This window comes from Myiozetetes cayanensis, unplaced genomic scaffold (genome assembly GCF_022539395.1).
Source record: "Myiozetetes cayanensis isolate MyiCay16 unplaced genomic scaffold, myiCay2020 scf27, whole genome shotgun sequence".
NCBI lineage: Eukaryota > Metazoa > Chordata > Aves > Passeriformes > Tyrannidae > Myiozetetes > Myiozetetes cayanensis.
The window spans coordinates 3,864,527-3,881,184 of NW_026087488.1; the positions used below are offsets into that span (position 1 = coordinate 3,864,527).

Sequence of the window (16,658 nt, forward strand, 5' to 3'; positions counted from 1 at the left end):
GGAATCCTCAGCCTCAGAGCCATGTGGTTACTGGCAGATGAACAAAACAGTTTAAGGGGAAAGAAAAGAGGTTGTTGCTGAAGTATAATTCTCTGTAGCCACTTGGCTAGCCTGATTTAACCTCGCTGTGGGAGTACAAAGAATTTTGCTACTGCTTTAACTGCCCCAGGCTCGCCCCATTAGTTCCAGCAGTTTGATAGTGAGACTAGAAAGCAGAGCTGTGAGAATAAACCACTGTTTGACAGATCATTGGGCATTCACTCGGCACACAGTCTGCTTCCTGTCACGTCCCTGTGCCACCTCAGAGAGCCCCAGTGCTACACTGGGGGGAGTGAAGTGTTACTCTGCAGGACACCGGTGCTGAAGGCAAAATATGTTTGTCAGCTCGAGGAGCTGCTGCCTTCGTGATTTGTGCTCCTGCTCTTCTAACTAAGCTCTGTTCTCAGACCTCAAGGCGTCATTTTTAACCTTCATTGAACCACTCTATAAAGGCAAACAGCCACCACCATCCTTTTGAGGCAGACAGACCTAATAGGGGTTCTCCCACCCACTTCCCCTCCTTTGCTTCCACAGTTTGATGTCCCAGAACAGTGACAGCACGGGCTTACCTGGAGGAGCAATACCAGCAGGGTGGTTTGGCTGATGCAGTGGTCAGTTTGGAGGCACATTGTCTCCCATTCCCACACAGAAGAGGGGAGACAGCACCATGTGATCTATCAGATGAGGTTTCCAGATCTCCTGATGTCCCTTACTGTGCTTGTTGAGTATCCTCAGGGCAGAAGCTGTGCAAGTCAGCTGAATTTTAAGCTTGAGTAATTCTAGGCTGATTAAACAGGCTGGCTCCAGACAGTCCAGGTTTGTTTTCCCCCAAAAAGCAAGGATGGAGCCCAAACCATAAGAAATCTCTTCAAATATTGCCTGGCACACTGCCTGTGCATATACCACTGGCTTGAAGTGCAGCTAGCAAGAACTCCACTATATAGAAAGAGTAAAGCTGTGATGCCAAGGTGATCAGTTAGTGCAAACAGCAACACCACAGGGCTTCTTTTGTGCAAATATTGGGGCTTTGCATTTTTATTAACATTTTTTTTTCTCCTCACATGGTTTTACAGCCATTTAAAGTTTATAATCTACAGAAATTGAAACAGAACACAAACAAAAATATATCCTTAACAACTTTTGAAAGTCAAATATTAATTAACAGTTCTATTCTACCTGTAGCTGCAAGAGTCCACCCCCCCCTCTTTTTCCTTCCTGTAGGGACAAGCAAAAGCCAGTCATGGGGACCAGGCCTCCAGCCACTGTCGCACGGGGGGAGATTTGGCTGTACAGAGTCTGCATCTGGAATGACGGTGTCGTGGACAGACTTGGACACATGTAACAAATCAGACACACAGGGGTCCGTTGTGCAGTCAGATCTAAAGCTCGGCCTCCTTGCTGGGTCCAGGGCCAAGACAGACGCCTGGTTATTTTCTGCAATGCTGTTTCCCTTCTGTTTAGCTGGTAGTCAAGAGGAGCAGGGTCTGGAGTGTGAGCCCTTTGGAGGGGGACTGAGAGACCTCCCCTCCTTGTCGCTTTGCTGGTGCAGGGCTGGCAGGTGCTGCCTTCCCCAGGGAGGTGGGCTGAGGACATACCTGGTGCATCAGGGGCCGGGCTCTACCTGGAACAGTCCGTTAGTGGGGAGGGAAAGGCAACGCCGCTGTCGGGGATACGCTTGGTCACTTCTCATCCATCTCCATTTGGCACAGGAGAGCACAGGGCCAACGCAGTCGGGGAGGTGGGGGGGGGGCTTCTCCCATAAGAACACGGACTCGGCTCACAGAGCGAAAGGTTTTGTGTCCCAACAGGTACCAACACCTACCTGGGCGTGTGGGAGGGTGGGGGACATCCTGGGAGCCAGGCACTCAGGTGGCCGGAGCACCGCCTGGCAGCGAGTGCAGGCACGTGGCCATCCTGCCTTGGGACGTGGCCTGACACTCCGGTCATCAGCCTGGGAGGGGACAAGAACGGAGCCACTGAGACGGACCTGAGCTGGCCGGGCACGGCTAATCCTTCTGCCATGGATGGGAAGGCCATGAAGGCTTTCCTTCTCCTCTGTGCTGCTTTCCAGGCTGGGTGACCATCCAGTTGCTCCAGAGCACTGGCCTCTGGCAGCCTGGCTGCCTCCATGTGCTGCCATGTGCCCGGTGCAGTGGGGACGGCCAAGGAGGGAAATAAAAACCTCCTCGTTCCCATGGGCACAGCAGGAATGCTGGTGCCCTGGCAGGCTCTGACACAGGGTGCATGCAATGCTCATGGCAGTGCTGGGCTGGCAGGGGCGTGAGTGCCTCACAGGTGTACAACAGCTGGCACCCTGTGCCCTGCCAAATTTCCACACTGGGGAAATTTGGGCTCCACGTGCCCTGATGGGACCCCGTCAATGCCAGAGCACAGACATGGGGTCAGCACAGGAAGCAGACCTGCCTGGCTGGCCATCCCTCCAGCCTGCTGTGGGTTGAGACCAGCACAGCACCTCTCGCTCCAGCCTTGTGTGAGGGGTTATCCCAAAATGAGGCGAGATCCAGCGAGGGAAGTAACCACCATGCTACACACACACAGGCAAAGCACGGGATTAGGGCTGTAGAGGGGACTGGCCTGAAAACACCCAGAAGAGCCGAGGTGAGGAGGAAGCAGCACCTGCCCCTCTGCCCTCGTGGTCCCAGGTTTGCTCGGGCCAGAGCGGGATCCAGGCACGGGGTCCAAGGATTGCGCAGGCAGCGAGTCAAAGCAGAGCTGGTCGTCACCATCACCGGGGAGGGAGGCCCGTGAGCTCCCAGGCCCTGAGCGAGCCAGTGCTGCACATGCAGGCGTGGGGCAAAGGGAGCTGGGCAGCAAAATAGGCACTCGTGGGGCACTGCAGGCGTCAGGGGTGCCTGGTAGGAGTGAGCGGGCAGAAAGGAGTCCAGGAGAAAACTAGCCAAGGGGGAAGCCTGTGTCCACAGCCCTTGTCAGTCACTACCTCTTCCGTTGAGCAAATATACATAAAAACAATTCTTGAACACAAGGAGGGACAGAAGACACGACTACTTTACAGAGAGGCACGGTGGGACCGGGCCCCTGGAACGCGATTGTACAGGAGCTGCAGGCGGCACCGTCCTGGGCCTGGGCTGGGCTCCCTGGGGGCTGCGATCCAGTCCATGTTCCCCAGCAGGGAGCTGGGAGTGTTTGCAACTGGTGCCTTCTCCCTGCAGGCTACACGTCTGTGGAGAAGTAAAGTGTGTTGCGTTTCAGCTCGGTGAAGGAGATGGGAGGATGCTGCAGGTAGTAGAGAAGGACCTGGACCTGCAGAAGGCAAATGGGGGGTGTTACTGCAGGAAGGGGAAGAGCTGCTGCCTCCCACCTTGTTCCTGTGCAGCAGAGAGCGACAAATCTACCCAGACAGGCAGGTGAACCCCTCCATTCCCCGCCCAGCACTGCCAGCACTGCTCTTACCTGGGCCATCACATCGTGGGACCAGATGTCGGAGGCCAAGGTGAGGTGTGCCTTGCTCTCCCCCTCTGAGGGTCTCAGCAGTGTCGGCCCAAAGACCGTGGCCAGATTGTGGAGAGACATTTTGTTGATAGGCTCCTTTTCAGCCACCCTGTGGGGTACAGGAAGAGAGGGAGTGTCAGCCCCTAACGTTGTTCTGGAGCAGGGCAGCCATGGGGTGATGTGGGGGGCGAGGGCTGCTCTCCCTCCTCCCAGCCCCAGGGGGGCACCTCCAGCTCACCACTGCACTTCACAGCCCTCAGAAAACCCAGGTGCAGGGCAAGGAGCTCTGCCCCCTTCACGGCCTCCTCCGGAGCCGCCGGGCCTGGCCGGGAGCCCTGGCTGTGATGTGGCAGCAACCGAGCCCTCGCTGCTGTGCTGCGGGGCCTCCACCCTTCCCCACCCCAGCAGGCTACGGGAGCTCCTCACCAGCCTGTGCCCCCTGCACCCACTCCCCACAAGGCTCCCTGCCCCAAGAACCCTGTGGGAGCCCTGCCAGCATCGAGGGAAGCAGGACCACAACATTGCCATGTTAGGAGGCAGCTGTGCTCCCCGGCACAGGCTGCTCGCTTGAGCCCTGGCCAGGGGAGCAGATGTGGGAACTGGCTGTGCCCGGTTCTCAGGATGGAAAGGGATTTTTCCTTCCCCCATCCCCCAGCATCAATCACTTTTTCTGTTTGGTTTTAGCCAAACCAGAGGGGAAAAAAAAAAAACAACAAGGCTTCATGATGCAAGTAACATGAGCTGTGAGCCCCAGTCCTAAGCTCGTGGCCAGGCTCTGTGTGCTGCTCTGCTGCCCTCCTCACAGCACCGTGCCCTCCACATTTTTCAGGCCTCCAGTGACCCCCAGAACTGCCCGTCCCCAGGTCTGGATGGGCTTCATCTGGGACAAGATGAAGGCTGTCAAACCACGCACTGCTGACACTCACAGGGTGTCACCTGCACCTCTGAGATGTGTTCCCAGAGCTGACTGTCGCTGGGTCTTGGCCACCCCCTGCTGACAGGTGCCAGGGATTATTGCACCTTGTTTTGCTGGAGCGGTGGGAAGGGACACAGCACTGCTTTCCCGCTCAGGGGACACTGCACCACTCCCAGTTGATTCCCTGTCCTGAGCCGAGGTCAGCTGCTCCCCACAGAGCTCACCCAACCAGCTGCACACCGGATGAAGCAGCCAAGAGCTGCATCTTGCCAGAGAATGTGTGCTCCCTGCAGAGCTGACCCACATCAGTGGCCAGGGGCAGCACAGGCCCCACTGGCACCGTGGCCAGTGCTCCTGGGGCACCAGGGGCTGCTCTCAGAGAGCAGGACAGCTCCAGGATCCCTCCAGCATCCTACGGGACCCACAGAGAGATGTGGAAAACCAACACTGACATCAGCCAAAGGGTCTGAGCAGGCTGCAGCCTGGCCAGGACCCTGGGGAATATGCCAGAGCCCAGAGAGATGGGGCAGGTGGGACACACCTGGGGCTGCACCCTCTTGGAGGTGCAAGGAGAAGAAAGGGCCCCTCCATGCCTGCCCAACACTAAGCTGCTGTTGCTGGCCCTGGTTGCTGCCCACAGCCCTGCTCTGCACCAGCACTGCACCATCTGCTGCCAGTTTGGGATCAGCCTGTGCAGGCAGCACAGGAATCAAGCAGCAGCTCTAACTCCATTCATGCCCCATCCCCACAGCAAAGCAGCGAGACAGACCCGTCCTGCACCTCCCACCAGCCTCAGGCATCCCCTAAGCCCTTACCTTTTCAAGTGCTCCAGCAGGAAGAGGAAGGTGATGAGGTTGGGGTCAGGCAGAGAGCGGAGAAGGTGCATCATGCAGTTCTCCTTGGCAGCAGGATCTGAGAGGGCTGGAGACAAGGAGGGAGAGGGCTCAGGACAGGGTCTGGTGCAGCAGCAGGACCCACCATGGCCAGATGCCCCCCAGCAATCAGTGCATGAGCACCGTGGAGCAGCACCACGAGCCCTGAGCTGACCTGCAGCCAGCAAGAATGAGCCAGGACCAAGAGGGTCAAGCTGGGAAGAACCCTCAGGAATCTCCCAGCCAGAGCAGGCAATGCCAAACAGAGCCACATTTGGACACCAACCCCTTCCTCCTCCCCAAGGCCTTACCAATCCCCTCCATGAAGGCGGGGTAGAGTCTGTCAGTGAGGAGGGGCTCAGGCAGCTCACGGAAGTACAGCTTCAGCGTGCCGGCGATGGCATTGATGTCCATGTCACTCAGCATGACCAGGATATCCTTGTTATCTGTCCAGAGAGCACCCACATGTGACGCCTCCTGCCCTCCTTCCCCTCTGGCTCTCATCGTTCCAGCTCTCCAGGCAGGCTGCCAGCTGGAGGGCAGGGACAGGACTGCTGGGTTCACAGCCCCTTTAGCCAGGCTGAGGCTGGGAAAAACCCAAGTGGTTCCCGCCTGGCTGGGCAACAGGACTCGGAACAATTTGCAAATCCATGTGCAACGTTTCCCTGACTCAGTGTCTCCCAGCAGCCAGCCAGGAGGGCGGCAGCTCAGAGGCATCGAGGCACAAACGAGGGCTGGGATCTCTGGGTGTTTGCTTTCCCAGTAACACCCTCCTCCTCCTCACCCCCAGCCCCTCCCCGGGCCCAGCAGCACATTTTGCACACGTGCAGTGCGATGACCAGACCCTGGGCTCGCAGGGCAGGGGGGCCTCGGTGCCTGTGAACCCTCCCACAGGGACACAGCACAAGGGGCAGATGTTCCCCCAGGACACTCACTCGCATCAAAGACAGCCTTCAGCGCCTGGATGTCAGTGGCGACGCCAGAGATCCTGTAGATGCCAACCTCCTCGATGCCCCTCTTCTCCACCTCCTCGATGCACTGGCGCACGATGTAAGGCACCTTGGAGCGCTCGCGCCTGGCTCGGGAAGCACATCCGTGAGCAAACACCCCCAGGGCACCCCAGAGGGATCAGCCCAGCCCCGCAAACCCCGGGCCAGGGGCAGGATGGGCCTGCTGGGTGGGAAGGATGGGGCTGATGAAGGGAATGGGCAAGTCCCCAGCGGAGAGCAAAAGCTGAGCTCCCCAGTGCTGGCATGAGCAACAGGGTGTAAGGACGGAGCAAGGGGACCTGCTGCAACCCCACACCCACGGGGACCAGAGCACATCAGCGCCCCCAGCCCTGCATTTACTTTGTCACGACGCTGATTTTGACCCCGAAGACACCGGTCTGCTTTTTGGACGGGGTCCTCTTCAGGCTCATGTCCCTGCTTGTGAACTTCATGGAGAACTCCACCTTGATCTGTGGGAGACAGGGGGTGAGTCCTGGCTGGCATGAAGGCACAGGGAAAGGGCTGCAATCCCAGAGAGGGGCTCCCCCAGCCCCACTTACCCCATTCATCTCAATCACATCCATGTGCCAGTTTTTCGTCTGCACAGCCTGAGGGTCCAGCTGCGGGGAGAGATGGTGTGTGAGCTCCATGGGGACACAGCCCCATGCCAGCCTGGTGTCCCCAAAAACCCTTGATCCACAGATGGTGTAGGGCACAGGACATGCTCTTCCTGGGAAAAATGCTGCTCATGACAAGAGGATGGAGAGGTTCCTCTCTGGGGTACCTTCTGGCCATGCCTTGAAGCCAGGTGGGCTCAGCCTCCCCATCCTGCCCTCCCTGGAGCCCCCGCAAGGCAGTGCTTTAATGCACACCCGAGCAGCAAGAAATTTCCAAGAAATTAGGACTATTTCTGGCGGCAGATTGATGAAACAGAACTAGGGCAGCGTTTTCCATGCAGAAAAACAACATCTCCCCATAGCCAAGGCTATTTATAACCCCTGGGAATGACAGGCTCTGCTATTTCTGGCTTTGGGGCTAGCGGGGGACTCGGTGATGCTGCCCCGGTGCCCGGCTGCCGTGGAGAGGTGCCGGCATTCCCAAGGCCCTGGCACGTGCTGTGGTGGGTTCTGGGCCCCAGGGCCGGGCAGAGGCGGGTGCAGTGGCCTTTTGGGGCTTTCTGGTCCCCAGCCGGCAGTATCGACCCAGCCCCATCGATCCCTGTAATGCACAGGGCGGGCAGCTAAGCAGAGCCCAGCACTAATGTCCCCTTGGGGAAGGGGATGGGATGTGGGAGCTGGTGGAGGGCTGGGGGCACACAGCTGCCAGGAGACACTCACACCAAGCACACGGGGTCACCCTGCAAGGACACAGGAGTTTCCCCACAGCTGCTGGGCTGGGAGATGCTCCGGGCGAGCACAAAGATGTCCAGAGCTGCTGCTCCAGCCATAGAGCTGCTGTTTCCCTGCCCATCGTGATGGGGGGGATCCTGGGGTCACTCACGTCCCTTCTGGCACACCAAGACCCCACAGTCCCAAGGACAGGCTCAAGCTGCCCTTGACTCTCCAGCACAGACCCAGCACGGTGGCATCATCCCATGTCCATCCCATGTCACGGTGAGCCCGAGCAGCTCCTCAGCGACTGCAGCGCCACAGGAAACACTGGGGTCTCCAGCAAGGCAGAAATGTTGCTGTCTCCAGCGTGGCCCAGGAATGGCTCCTGACACAGAGCCCTCCCTGGTCACAGAAGCCCAGCCCGGCACACAGAAGAGCCCAGCAAGTGCCACGCTGCTTCCTCCGTGCCAGCCCTGCGGCTGCTGGGAACGGCAGCAAGGGGAGTGGAAGGAGGAGGAGGAGGAAGGCTGCAGCTGCCCTGGGCTCCCATGGGACCCTGCAGCAGGTCTGGACACCAGGATCACGAGACTGCAGCCAGACCACTGCCAGCTCCAGCCCTGCTGCTCCAGATCCTCTGCGCACATCCGCAGCACCGGATCCCCCTGCACCCACCACGGCCAACGCCAACCCAACGCCAACTGTCCCAGGGGCTTTCAGCCCTTCTCCCCACACATCCCCATCCTGCTCACGGCAGCAGAAGCGCAGCCTCTTTGCCCCCCAGCCAGGTCAGGAGCCGTGGGCCTCCCTGCTCTGCAACGTGACTTTAACTGCAACCACCACACGCGCCTTCCCCATCCCCACGCCCCAGGTCCCTCCGGCCCCAGTGGCCCTGGGAGCTCACATCTGGAAGGGCTTTAGCAGGGCTCTGGAGAAAGCTTTAATAAAAGCCAGGTGGGCTACCACCAGTGCCTCAGACCTTACCCTGAGCACGTCACCTCCCCGCAGCCCCTTCCTCCTGGACGGGCAGAACCATCCACATCCAGCTCCCCACATGGCCAGCGTGGCCCAAATTTGGGCTACTTCTGCTGGCCCCACCAGCCTGAGCCCCCTTGCAGCTGGAGCAGGTCCCTGTGCACCCCTTGGGGCACTGTTTGTGGCCTGGCCCTGGTGCTCCTCTAACCTTTCCCCCCCAGCGCTCCACACAGCCAGCAGCACACCACGCTGCCCAATCCCCACGGGAAGCAAAGCCACGTCCAATGCTTCGTCTCCAGGCGTGGGAGGATGGATGGGAGCATCCACCCACAGAGCCAGAGGCAGCTCCTGCCCACATAGCACTGGCAAACACCCCATCTCAGCTACCACCACCATCTCCTTCTCCTCCAAAGGGAGCTGCCTTGCTCCAGCATGACGCAGGGACATCCCAGGTCAGTGGGGAACTGCTGGGCTGGGAGCCCTGGGGAGCAGCCTCTGATGCCAGGGCTGTGCAGGATGAGATGTCAGCTCCTCTAGGGCGGGTCAGATGGCTTCAAACACCAGCCTGTGCTTGGGGAAACACCTCAGCCAGGTCACCAGCACATCTCCAGGCCGCTCCCTCCTGCATCGCAGGGACTCTCAGCCATGGTGGTATCCGTGCCAAGCCAGCATCCACTGCAGTGCTGCTCTCATCCATGGTGAGGTGAAAGAACCTTTGATCCTGGCACAAGGATATGCTATTATTCCGGTTTCCCAAATTATCCAAAGGTGTTTGCTTGCAGGACAAGGCCCCAGGCTGTGGAGGAACAGGAGGCAGCATGGCAGGCGATGAACATCCCGGCAGCCCAGCAGCACTTGGTGTGTCCTGGGGAGGTTCCAGTGGCAGAGGGACCCCGGTCCTGCTGGTGCTCACCACAATGTCTGCTGCTTGTCTTGTGCATGGGGAGACTCTGGACTTGAGGAGATGAGGCCACATCTTGGAACTCTGTCCTCAAGACACTTCCAGGCTGTGGCACTGTGGATACAGTTCCTACATGGGCAGTGGCAGCCAAGACAGACCCAGGCAGTGCTGGGCCCCCAGACCTCCCAGGTAAGGAACTGGGAGGGCTCCAAACCCTCATGCTGGCTTCTCCAGGGCCCCAGGTGCCAGGATGCTGCAGCAGGGCAGGGGCTGCCAGGCTGGGCATGTCCCTTCCTCACACCTCACGCCCATGAGGTCACCCAACTGTCAGCCTGGGCTGAAGCAATCGGAAGCAAGCGGGTGACTCAGTGAGCCAGGTCATCTCTGCCACAGCCCTGGGGAGCGGGATCCCAGAGGAGCTGCTACAGCCAGCATTGCTTCCCGTCAGCGCTGCATCCATGGACACCCATGGACGCCCTGGCTCCAGCAAGCAGATCCCCCACCAGACCTCCAGGCCAGCAGCTCCCTCCTCAGGGAACAGACAGTCTCTGAGCCGACCGGTGCTGTGGGGCAGAGCAGCTGCCAGTGGCAAAGCAGAGCCCCCCCAAAAAGCAGCGACTCACAGCCCCGCTGAGAGTGACCTGCGAAGCAGCAGCGCCCGCGGCACATCAGGAGCATACCGGGGTCACATCCTGCTCTGCAGCCCCAGCACTCCTGGGCAGCAGCCGGCAGGGAAGCCAGCGGCCACAGCGGGGATGGCTGGGGTTGAGAAACTAAACCCCTTCTTGTTTTGACCCAGCAACAGCCGGCAGCAGCCCCTGGGCAGCCTCCCCACCAGCCCTCGCTGCCCCTTAATCCCCTCTGCGGGAGCAGCGGCACAGAATCGAGGTTAATGCCGCTGCGTCACAGGCGGCCCCGCTGCTGCCAAACCGAACCCCCAGGGGCCTGGGCAGCCCCTGCCCGTGGTCACAGCTGAGCCCTGGGCCAGCAGCTCCCTGCACAGGGGGTACCCCACACAGGGAACCCCCCAGGCATTCCCATGGGGATTTTGGGACGGCCTGTGAGGGTGCTGTCCCCTCCCCTGCCCACCCCTGCCCTCTGTCCTCCCACAAAGACGGGCAGCACTGGCTGATGTGGCTGCGACACAGCTGCGAGCAGGGGGAAGCCTGGACGGACCCGGGAGGAGGGTTTGCAAACCAAGGAAGAGGGGATACACATGCACTGGGTGCTGTAGCACCCCAGGAGGCCACCCCTGGTGAGCCCACAAACATCTCTACCTCCTGGGCAAGCCCTGGGGCTGAGCAGGGGGGCTCCCTGCCCTTCATCTGCAGGACCCCCCGTGTAAACAGCTCAGCTCTCCCAGCTCCCCAGCACACAGAGGGAGAGGGAAGGAGGAAAACAAGCACCTCACAGGCTGCCAACTACACCTAAGAGCTCCCAAAGCACCCAAACAGCTCCGTGCATGGACCACACAGCACTCAGCTCTCCCCACAAGCCCCCCCGGCTGAGCCCCTCACCCCACAAAACTGCCCACCAAAAAGCCACGCACAGCAGAGCCCAGCGACACCCGGAGCCCACCACCGTCCCCTCCAGCCATTCCCCCCTTTTCCCCGCCCGAGAAGCACCTTCTGCCGGAGCAGTTTGCTGCGCACTCTGCCCCAGAGGCGGGCGCCCGTGTTGGGGGGTCGCTTCCCCTCGGGCTCCTCCACGCCGCGCTCCGGCTGCTCGCCCACGGGGCCGGGGCTGCCCTCGGGCTGCACCAGCACCTCCGTCATCGCGATTCGGCTCCGGGCAGGCGAGACGAGCGTGGCCGGGAAGGGTGCCCGGGGCTGGGTTAGGAGAGCACCCGCATCCTTCCTGCTGCGGGGGGAGGTCAGCGGGGGCCGGCGAGGGGAGCCCGGCTGGGGCGGCGGGGAGGCGAGCGGGCAGGGCTCATCTTCAGGGTGTGCGAGCCAGGCTGTCGAGGCAGCTCGGCAGCCCCAAAAGCCTCCCTCCCCCTGCGAGGAAGTGACTCAAAGGCAGCCCCCCCTCCCCCGCGGCGGCCCCCACGCGTTTAACTCTCGCCCTGCCGCCCGCCGCCGCTCGGCAAGGCTGGGGGGTTGCCCGGGCTCCCCGCCGCCCTTATCCCTCGTTATCCGCTGTTATCCCTTCCCTGTTATCTGCCTCGCAGCGCCAGCGGCAGCCGCGGCCCCGGAGGCGTCGCCGCTGGTGGCTGCAGCATTCCCAGCTCCGAGAAGGAGCCAGGCTGGCTCTCCTGCTCCCAGTAAGTGGCACAGGGAGGGGACTTTTGGGGTCTCCTGTCAGGCCTAGGGACAGGTGGGGACCCACCGTGGCCCCCCAGAGTACCCAGGCCCTTGTCAGCCCCACTGCCAGGGGGTGATGTGGGCAGGGGGATGGAAAACCTGAAGAGTTCCTGCCTGCTGCTTCTCCTGACTGGCAGGGATATGGGGAGGTGCAGGCTTGGAGGGGACTTGCACTGCCCCCCAGTTCATCCCTCAGCAGCCCCAGGAGTCCATATGGGTCATCCCTGCAGGTCTGGGGAGCCCCAACACCACAAATCTCCCCCTCCAGAGCCTCCGCCAGCGGCAGACAGACAGACAGGCAGCAATTCCCTGAGGGTACAGCAGGCACCGTGCCCATGACAACACAGACTCTGCTCCAACAGCCACATCTCCCTGTGCATCAAACGGGCTGAGGAAAGGGCTGCCCCATCCTGCCCCATCACCCTGAGACCCCCTTCAGGCGCCCACTGCCCACCTCCTCACATGCCCCAGCCTCTCTCCTCTGCAGTATGGGCACAAGCACTCACAGCCTGCTTTGCCCACCCCAACATCTGTCTGCCACCCTGCCACAGCACCACACACCCCTGCCAGCACCCACCAGACACAGCCCAGCTGCTGGGAGCGCCTGGGACAGCTCAGAGCAGGGCTGAGCCCTGCAGCACAGGGGACTCAAGCCCACCACAGCAGCTCTGCCTCGACCACAGCACGCTCCAGCCTTAGAAACCCCAAACAAAATGGGGTTAACAACATCTAAACAGGGTTAATGCTAACCAGGAGTCAGACCTTTCCACTCTACAGCCAGTGGCACAGCACAGGGTGCCCACCCTCCACCAGCAACAGGGACAAGGCTCAGGGTGGGAGTCCAAGGCTCACCATGCTGCAGATCCCTCAGGGTGCATTGCCAGGATGCTTGAAAGGAGGTTGGTGCCAACCCCAGCCTCTCCATGGACCCAGCCATGTCCTCTCTGCTGGCAGGGCGTGACTCCCACCCCATGGCATCTCTGCAGCCTCAGGAGGCCCCCACTGCCCACACAGAGGGGCTGCAGCAACCCCCTCACACACTGACCCATTCCCACCAGTCCATGGTGCTCATAAGCTGCTTTTGTGACCAACCCATGAGCCTGGGTGGCCAGATTAGAACTGGGCAGTGGGCACAGAGCTGGCTGCTGGGGGAGTTTGGCCGTCCTGGCAGCCCCCAAAACACCCTGGACCTTTGCTGAGCTGCTGATGCCAGTGCTGGTATCCAGAACCAGCAGCAGCTCATGATGAGCCCAGAGACCAGCCAGGGTAAGGACCATCCAGGGCAGCATCTCTGCCTGAACAGCTCAGGTAGAGGGCAGGAGGGCAGCACTGGGGCTTGACTACAACCCACAGCTCCACAACCCATCCTGCCCTGTCCCTGTCCTGGCACTCACCCCACCCCTGGGGCAGAAACCACGCTGTGGCTCTGGGTGACGGCAGCACAGCCCCAACCCTGAGACTGCTCCGTCCTGTCCAGCCAGGCCCTCCTCAGGATAAGCAGCCCCAGGACCTTCTCTCTCTCCGTTCCTTCCCCCACAACTTTTGCACAGCGGGTACGAGCTGTGCTGTCCCTGTCCCGACCCCCGCATCTCCCAGCATGACTCATGTTTGTTGATCCAGGCTATTTCCGAGAGCGCAGCTGGACTGATCCCCGCGGGACATTGAGCCCCTTCCCTGCCCTGGCCCTCCTGCTTGGCCCAGTGCCACCCCCACACCACTTGTTTCCCGGGGAGAGGGCGACAGACGGGTGATTTCAGGTAAGAACAAGTCTGCTGGTGAAGCCAAGCCCCCCTCTGCCACCCTGCTGGTGCTGTCCCCCACAATGTCCCCTTCCCAGCAGCGTTTCCATGCTGCTCCCCACTCCCCTGGGACCTGCCCTCAGTAGCTTTCCCACGGAGCAGGCAGCCACACTGGGCCCTTTGAAGCGGCCTGGGGTTGAAGGCTGCGTCCCAGGCGTGACACTGTCCCCAGCACAGCTGGGAAGGCAGCCAGCCCAGGGGTCCCCACCAGGAAAACACAGGGGCACCCCCATCCCAAACCATCCTCTGCTGCCCTGGGCATCCCTGCAGCCTGGCCAAGGTGGGTGCTGGGGGCTGAGGGGTCTGGGGGCTGCCTGCCCCTTGCTCTGTCCTCCCAGACCTGCTCACCTGGGAGCATCTCAGGGCAGCCCAGGCCTCCATCTTTCCCTGCCTGGCAACCACCAATCAGAAGCAGCTCAGTCGTTGCCCTGGAAACCCCGTTGCTATAACAGCAGCTGATGGAGGCACAGGGAAGGCAGATGGTGGCAGAGGGGAACAGGGGAGGGATGGGGGGCTGCACGCTCAGAGCCCTCCCTGGGGCAGCTGCCAACCCCCTTTCCACAGCCCCCGGGGCCGCAGCACACGAGGCAGTGGAATGGAAACACTTCCAGCCCAGCTGGGACTGGATGCACATCTTGGGGGGCAGGTCTGGCTTTGCCAGCCTCTGCAGGACCCCCTCTCACTTTGTTCAACCTCCTCCTGCAGCCACTGTGCCCCAGGACCATCATCCACACCCCTGAAGCCCACCAACCTCACTGCCTTCATCCCCACAATCCCTGTACCCCATTCCCAAAAGCGGAGCTGCCTGTCCACACCGCCAGGCATAACTCGCTCATCCCAGGCATAACTCCAGAGCAGCCCTCCCAGCTCAGGTGCCTGGCCTCAAGAGGTTCACTGCTGGGCAAGAAAATGCCCCAAAGCCCCAGCACATACCTGGATCTGCCCCTTGCCCATGATCTTGTCCACAATTTCATTGTTGTCCTTGTTGAGTTTGGTCTTGTCGTAGCACTTCTCGTAGCAGAGGATGCGCAGGGACTGGGAGCCCTCCAGCTCGATCTCAAACTCCTGGGGTGCAGAGCGAGGGTGGCTCAACCCCAGCACCCCAGAGCAGCTCCAAACCTGGGGTTGAAGGGAAATGGGGAGCGCAGCCCCCTGGCTGCATCCCACCCTCCCTCACCTCGTTCCACTGCGGCTCCGTGGTGTCCCGGAAAACCCTGGTCTTGGCTTTGCTGACAAAGTAGCCGAAGGAGTCCACCTCCAGCGTGCAGTAAAGGTCTGGGGGAGCAGACACCGCTCAGCACCCAAGGAACATCCCCACCAGCTCCCCGGGGACCACAGAGCGGGGCCAAGTGCTGGACCCCAACCCTTCTGATCGCACCGGCCCCTCGGAGCAGGGGGGCACCCACACTTACTGGCAGACTGCTTGAAGCCCTTGGCAGAGTGGACAATGACGTGCAGGAACCCGTAGAGCCCAGGGGACTCATCATCTGTGACGAGAGAGCAGAGGCTGTGTCAGGGCTCAGCTGACACCTCCTGTGCCCCAGGGCTGTCCCCGAGGCAGCCTTGGCCACAGGAGGCAATGGGTGCCTGCAGGGACATCCAAATGTCCCCAACCCCCTTGAGAGCTGTCCCTAAGTTCTGTATGCCCTGCTGACATCCCAAGCTCTCCGCTGCAGGACAGGCCTTGGGGAGGTTCCCAGTAGTGCTGGCTGGGTCTCACCCTGCCCAGCCCACTGGGGTTCTGGAGAGACCCCAAAAGCAGCCTCGTGCTGCAGCTGGGATGGCTCTGCCTGGGAACCCGACGCTGCTCCAGCAGTGCCACCTGGTGGGAAGCTGTCCCCTGCACAGCAGGGACCCAGTGAACACTCACCATCCTTGTTGCTGGTGACCGGGATGTTGTGGACAGTGCGTAGCTTGAAGCAGGATCCTGTGAGCACCTGGAGCTCCACCGAGCTCAGGACAAAGGCCTGGAGGTCTGTGAGAGGACAGGAGAGGAGCTTCAGAGGTATGCAGACAGTGTTGGCCATGGGAACTGGCAAGCAGCAGACTGGGATCCTGTGGGACCTCCCTGTGGCCCCTGGTGGGGCCAGGAAGCCCCAAACTTACCCTTCTTCTGCAGTTTCTGGATGGCCTCCCTCCACTCGGACCGCTCGTAGTCAGAGGACAGCAGGAAGAGGTAGCTCTGTAAGAGAGAGGGGGATGTGACAGGCTGTCTGCAGGTAGGGCTGAGCCCAGCCCCCAGCCCACCCTCCTCACCTTCCCGTTGCGGTTGTGGATGCGGAAGGGGATGGCGGGCGAGTTGAGGAGCAGCCAGAATTCGTTCTCAAACATCTTCTTCTTGAGGCGCTCGATGGCCCGGCTCTGCCCTTTGTTGGCTTTCTGCAGACGGGGAGCAGAGAGAGCTTTGTCCCATCCCTGACCCCGAGGAAGGCAACCCACCCCAGCAGCAGCCTCCCACACCCTGCTCTCACCTCCTTCTGCACCTCGCTCTTGATGGCCGAGATCTTCATCTTCATGTCCTCCAGCTCGTGGTCAGGGATGACATGGACCTGCGGGCAGTGCTCCGACTCCTCCGGCGAGGGGAACACCAGGTCGGCCAGGGGCACGTACCACTTGCAGTCGTACTGCTGGTGCTTCCTGCGGACAGGGCACGGATGCTGAGTGATGCCTGACCCTCTCCCTGGCACATCCTCCAGCCCTCCGGAGGACAGAGGACTGTGACACATTCCCCCCGTGCCCAGCACTCTCCTTACCCCACAGCTGTCTTCTTCAGCTTGGCGCAGAGCAGCACGTCGGTGAAGAGGAAGACGTGGCGCAGCTTCCGCGAGCCCTCCGACAGCTCCACCAAGAAGCCATCCTTGACAAGCTGCCGGGTCTGTGGGGAAGTGGGGCTGCTCTGAGAGCGGGCAGAGAGCAAAGGGCAACCAACTGGGGGAGTGGGTGCTCCTGTCCCTCTCCATGGCTCAGCCACCAGGTGTACAGGAAGGTTCGTGTCCTCTGCGTGCTATTTTGAGTCAACAGGATGCCCAGCAAGCAGCAAGGACCAGGTAGAGCCCTAACACTGT

At 60.9% G+C, this 16,658-nt stretch overlaps 1 protein-coding gene across 3 annotated transcripts in view; it reads right to left on the minus strand.

The window, feature by feature from the left end:
• Positions 1-1,042: 1,042 nt before the first annotated feature.
• Positions 1,043-16,658, minus strand: part of ABR (ABR activator of RhoGEF and GTPase) — a 35,932-nt gene continuing 20,316 nt past the window's right edge. For all 3 annotated transcript variants that reach the window (XM_050321648.1, XM_050321647.1, XM_050321649.1), the window contains 15 exons: positions 16,347-16,468; positions 16,065-16,230; positions 15,850-15,972; positions 15,700-15,775; positions 15,464-15,568; positions 15,006-15,080; positions 14,771-14,868; positions 14,527-14,658; positions 6,848-6,907; positions 6,648-6,757; positions 6,234-6,373; positions 5,610-5,744; positions 5,242-5,347; positions 3,472-3,619; positions 1,043-3,321 (listed from right to left, as the gene is read on the minus strand). In XM_050321648.1, the coding sequence (XP_050177605.1) occupies positions 3,232-3,321; positions 3,472-3,619; positions 5,242-5,347; positions 5,610-5,744; positions 6,234-6,373; positions 6,648-6,757; positions 6,848-6,907; positions 14,527-14,658; positions 14,771-14,868; positions 15,006-15,080; positions 15,464-15,568; positions 15,700-15,775; positions 15,850-15,972; positions 16,065-16,230; positions 16,347-16,468 (1,686 nt within the window). In that variant the 3' untranslated portion in view covers positions 1,043-3,231. The remainder of the gene's footprint in view (positions 3,322-3,471; positions 3,620-5,241; positions 5,348-5,609; positions 5,745-6,233; positions 6,374-6,647; positions 6,758-6,847; positions 6,908-14,526; positions 14,659-14,770; positions 14,869-15,005; positions 15,081-15,463; positions 15,569-15,699; positions 15,776-15,849; positions 15,973-16,064; positions 16,231-16,346; positions 16,469-16,658) is intronic.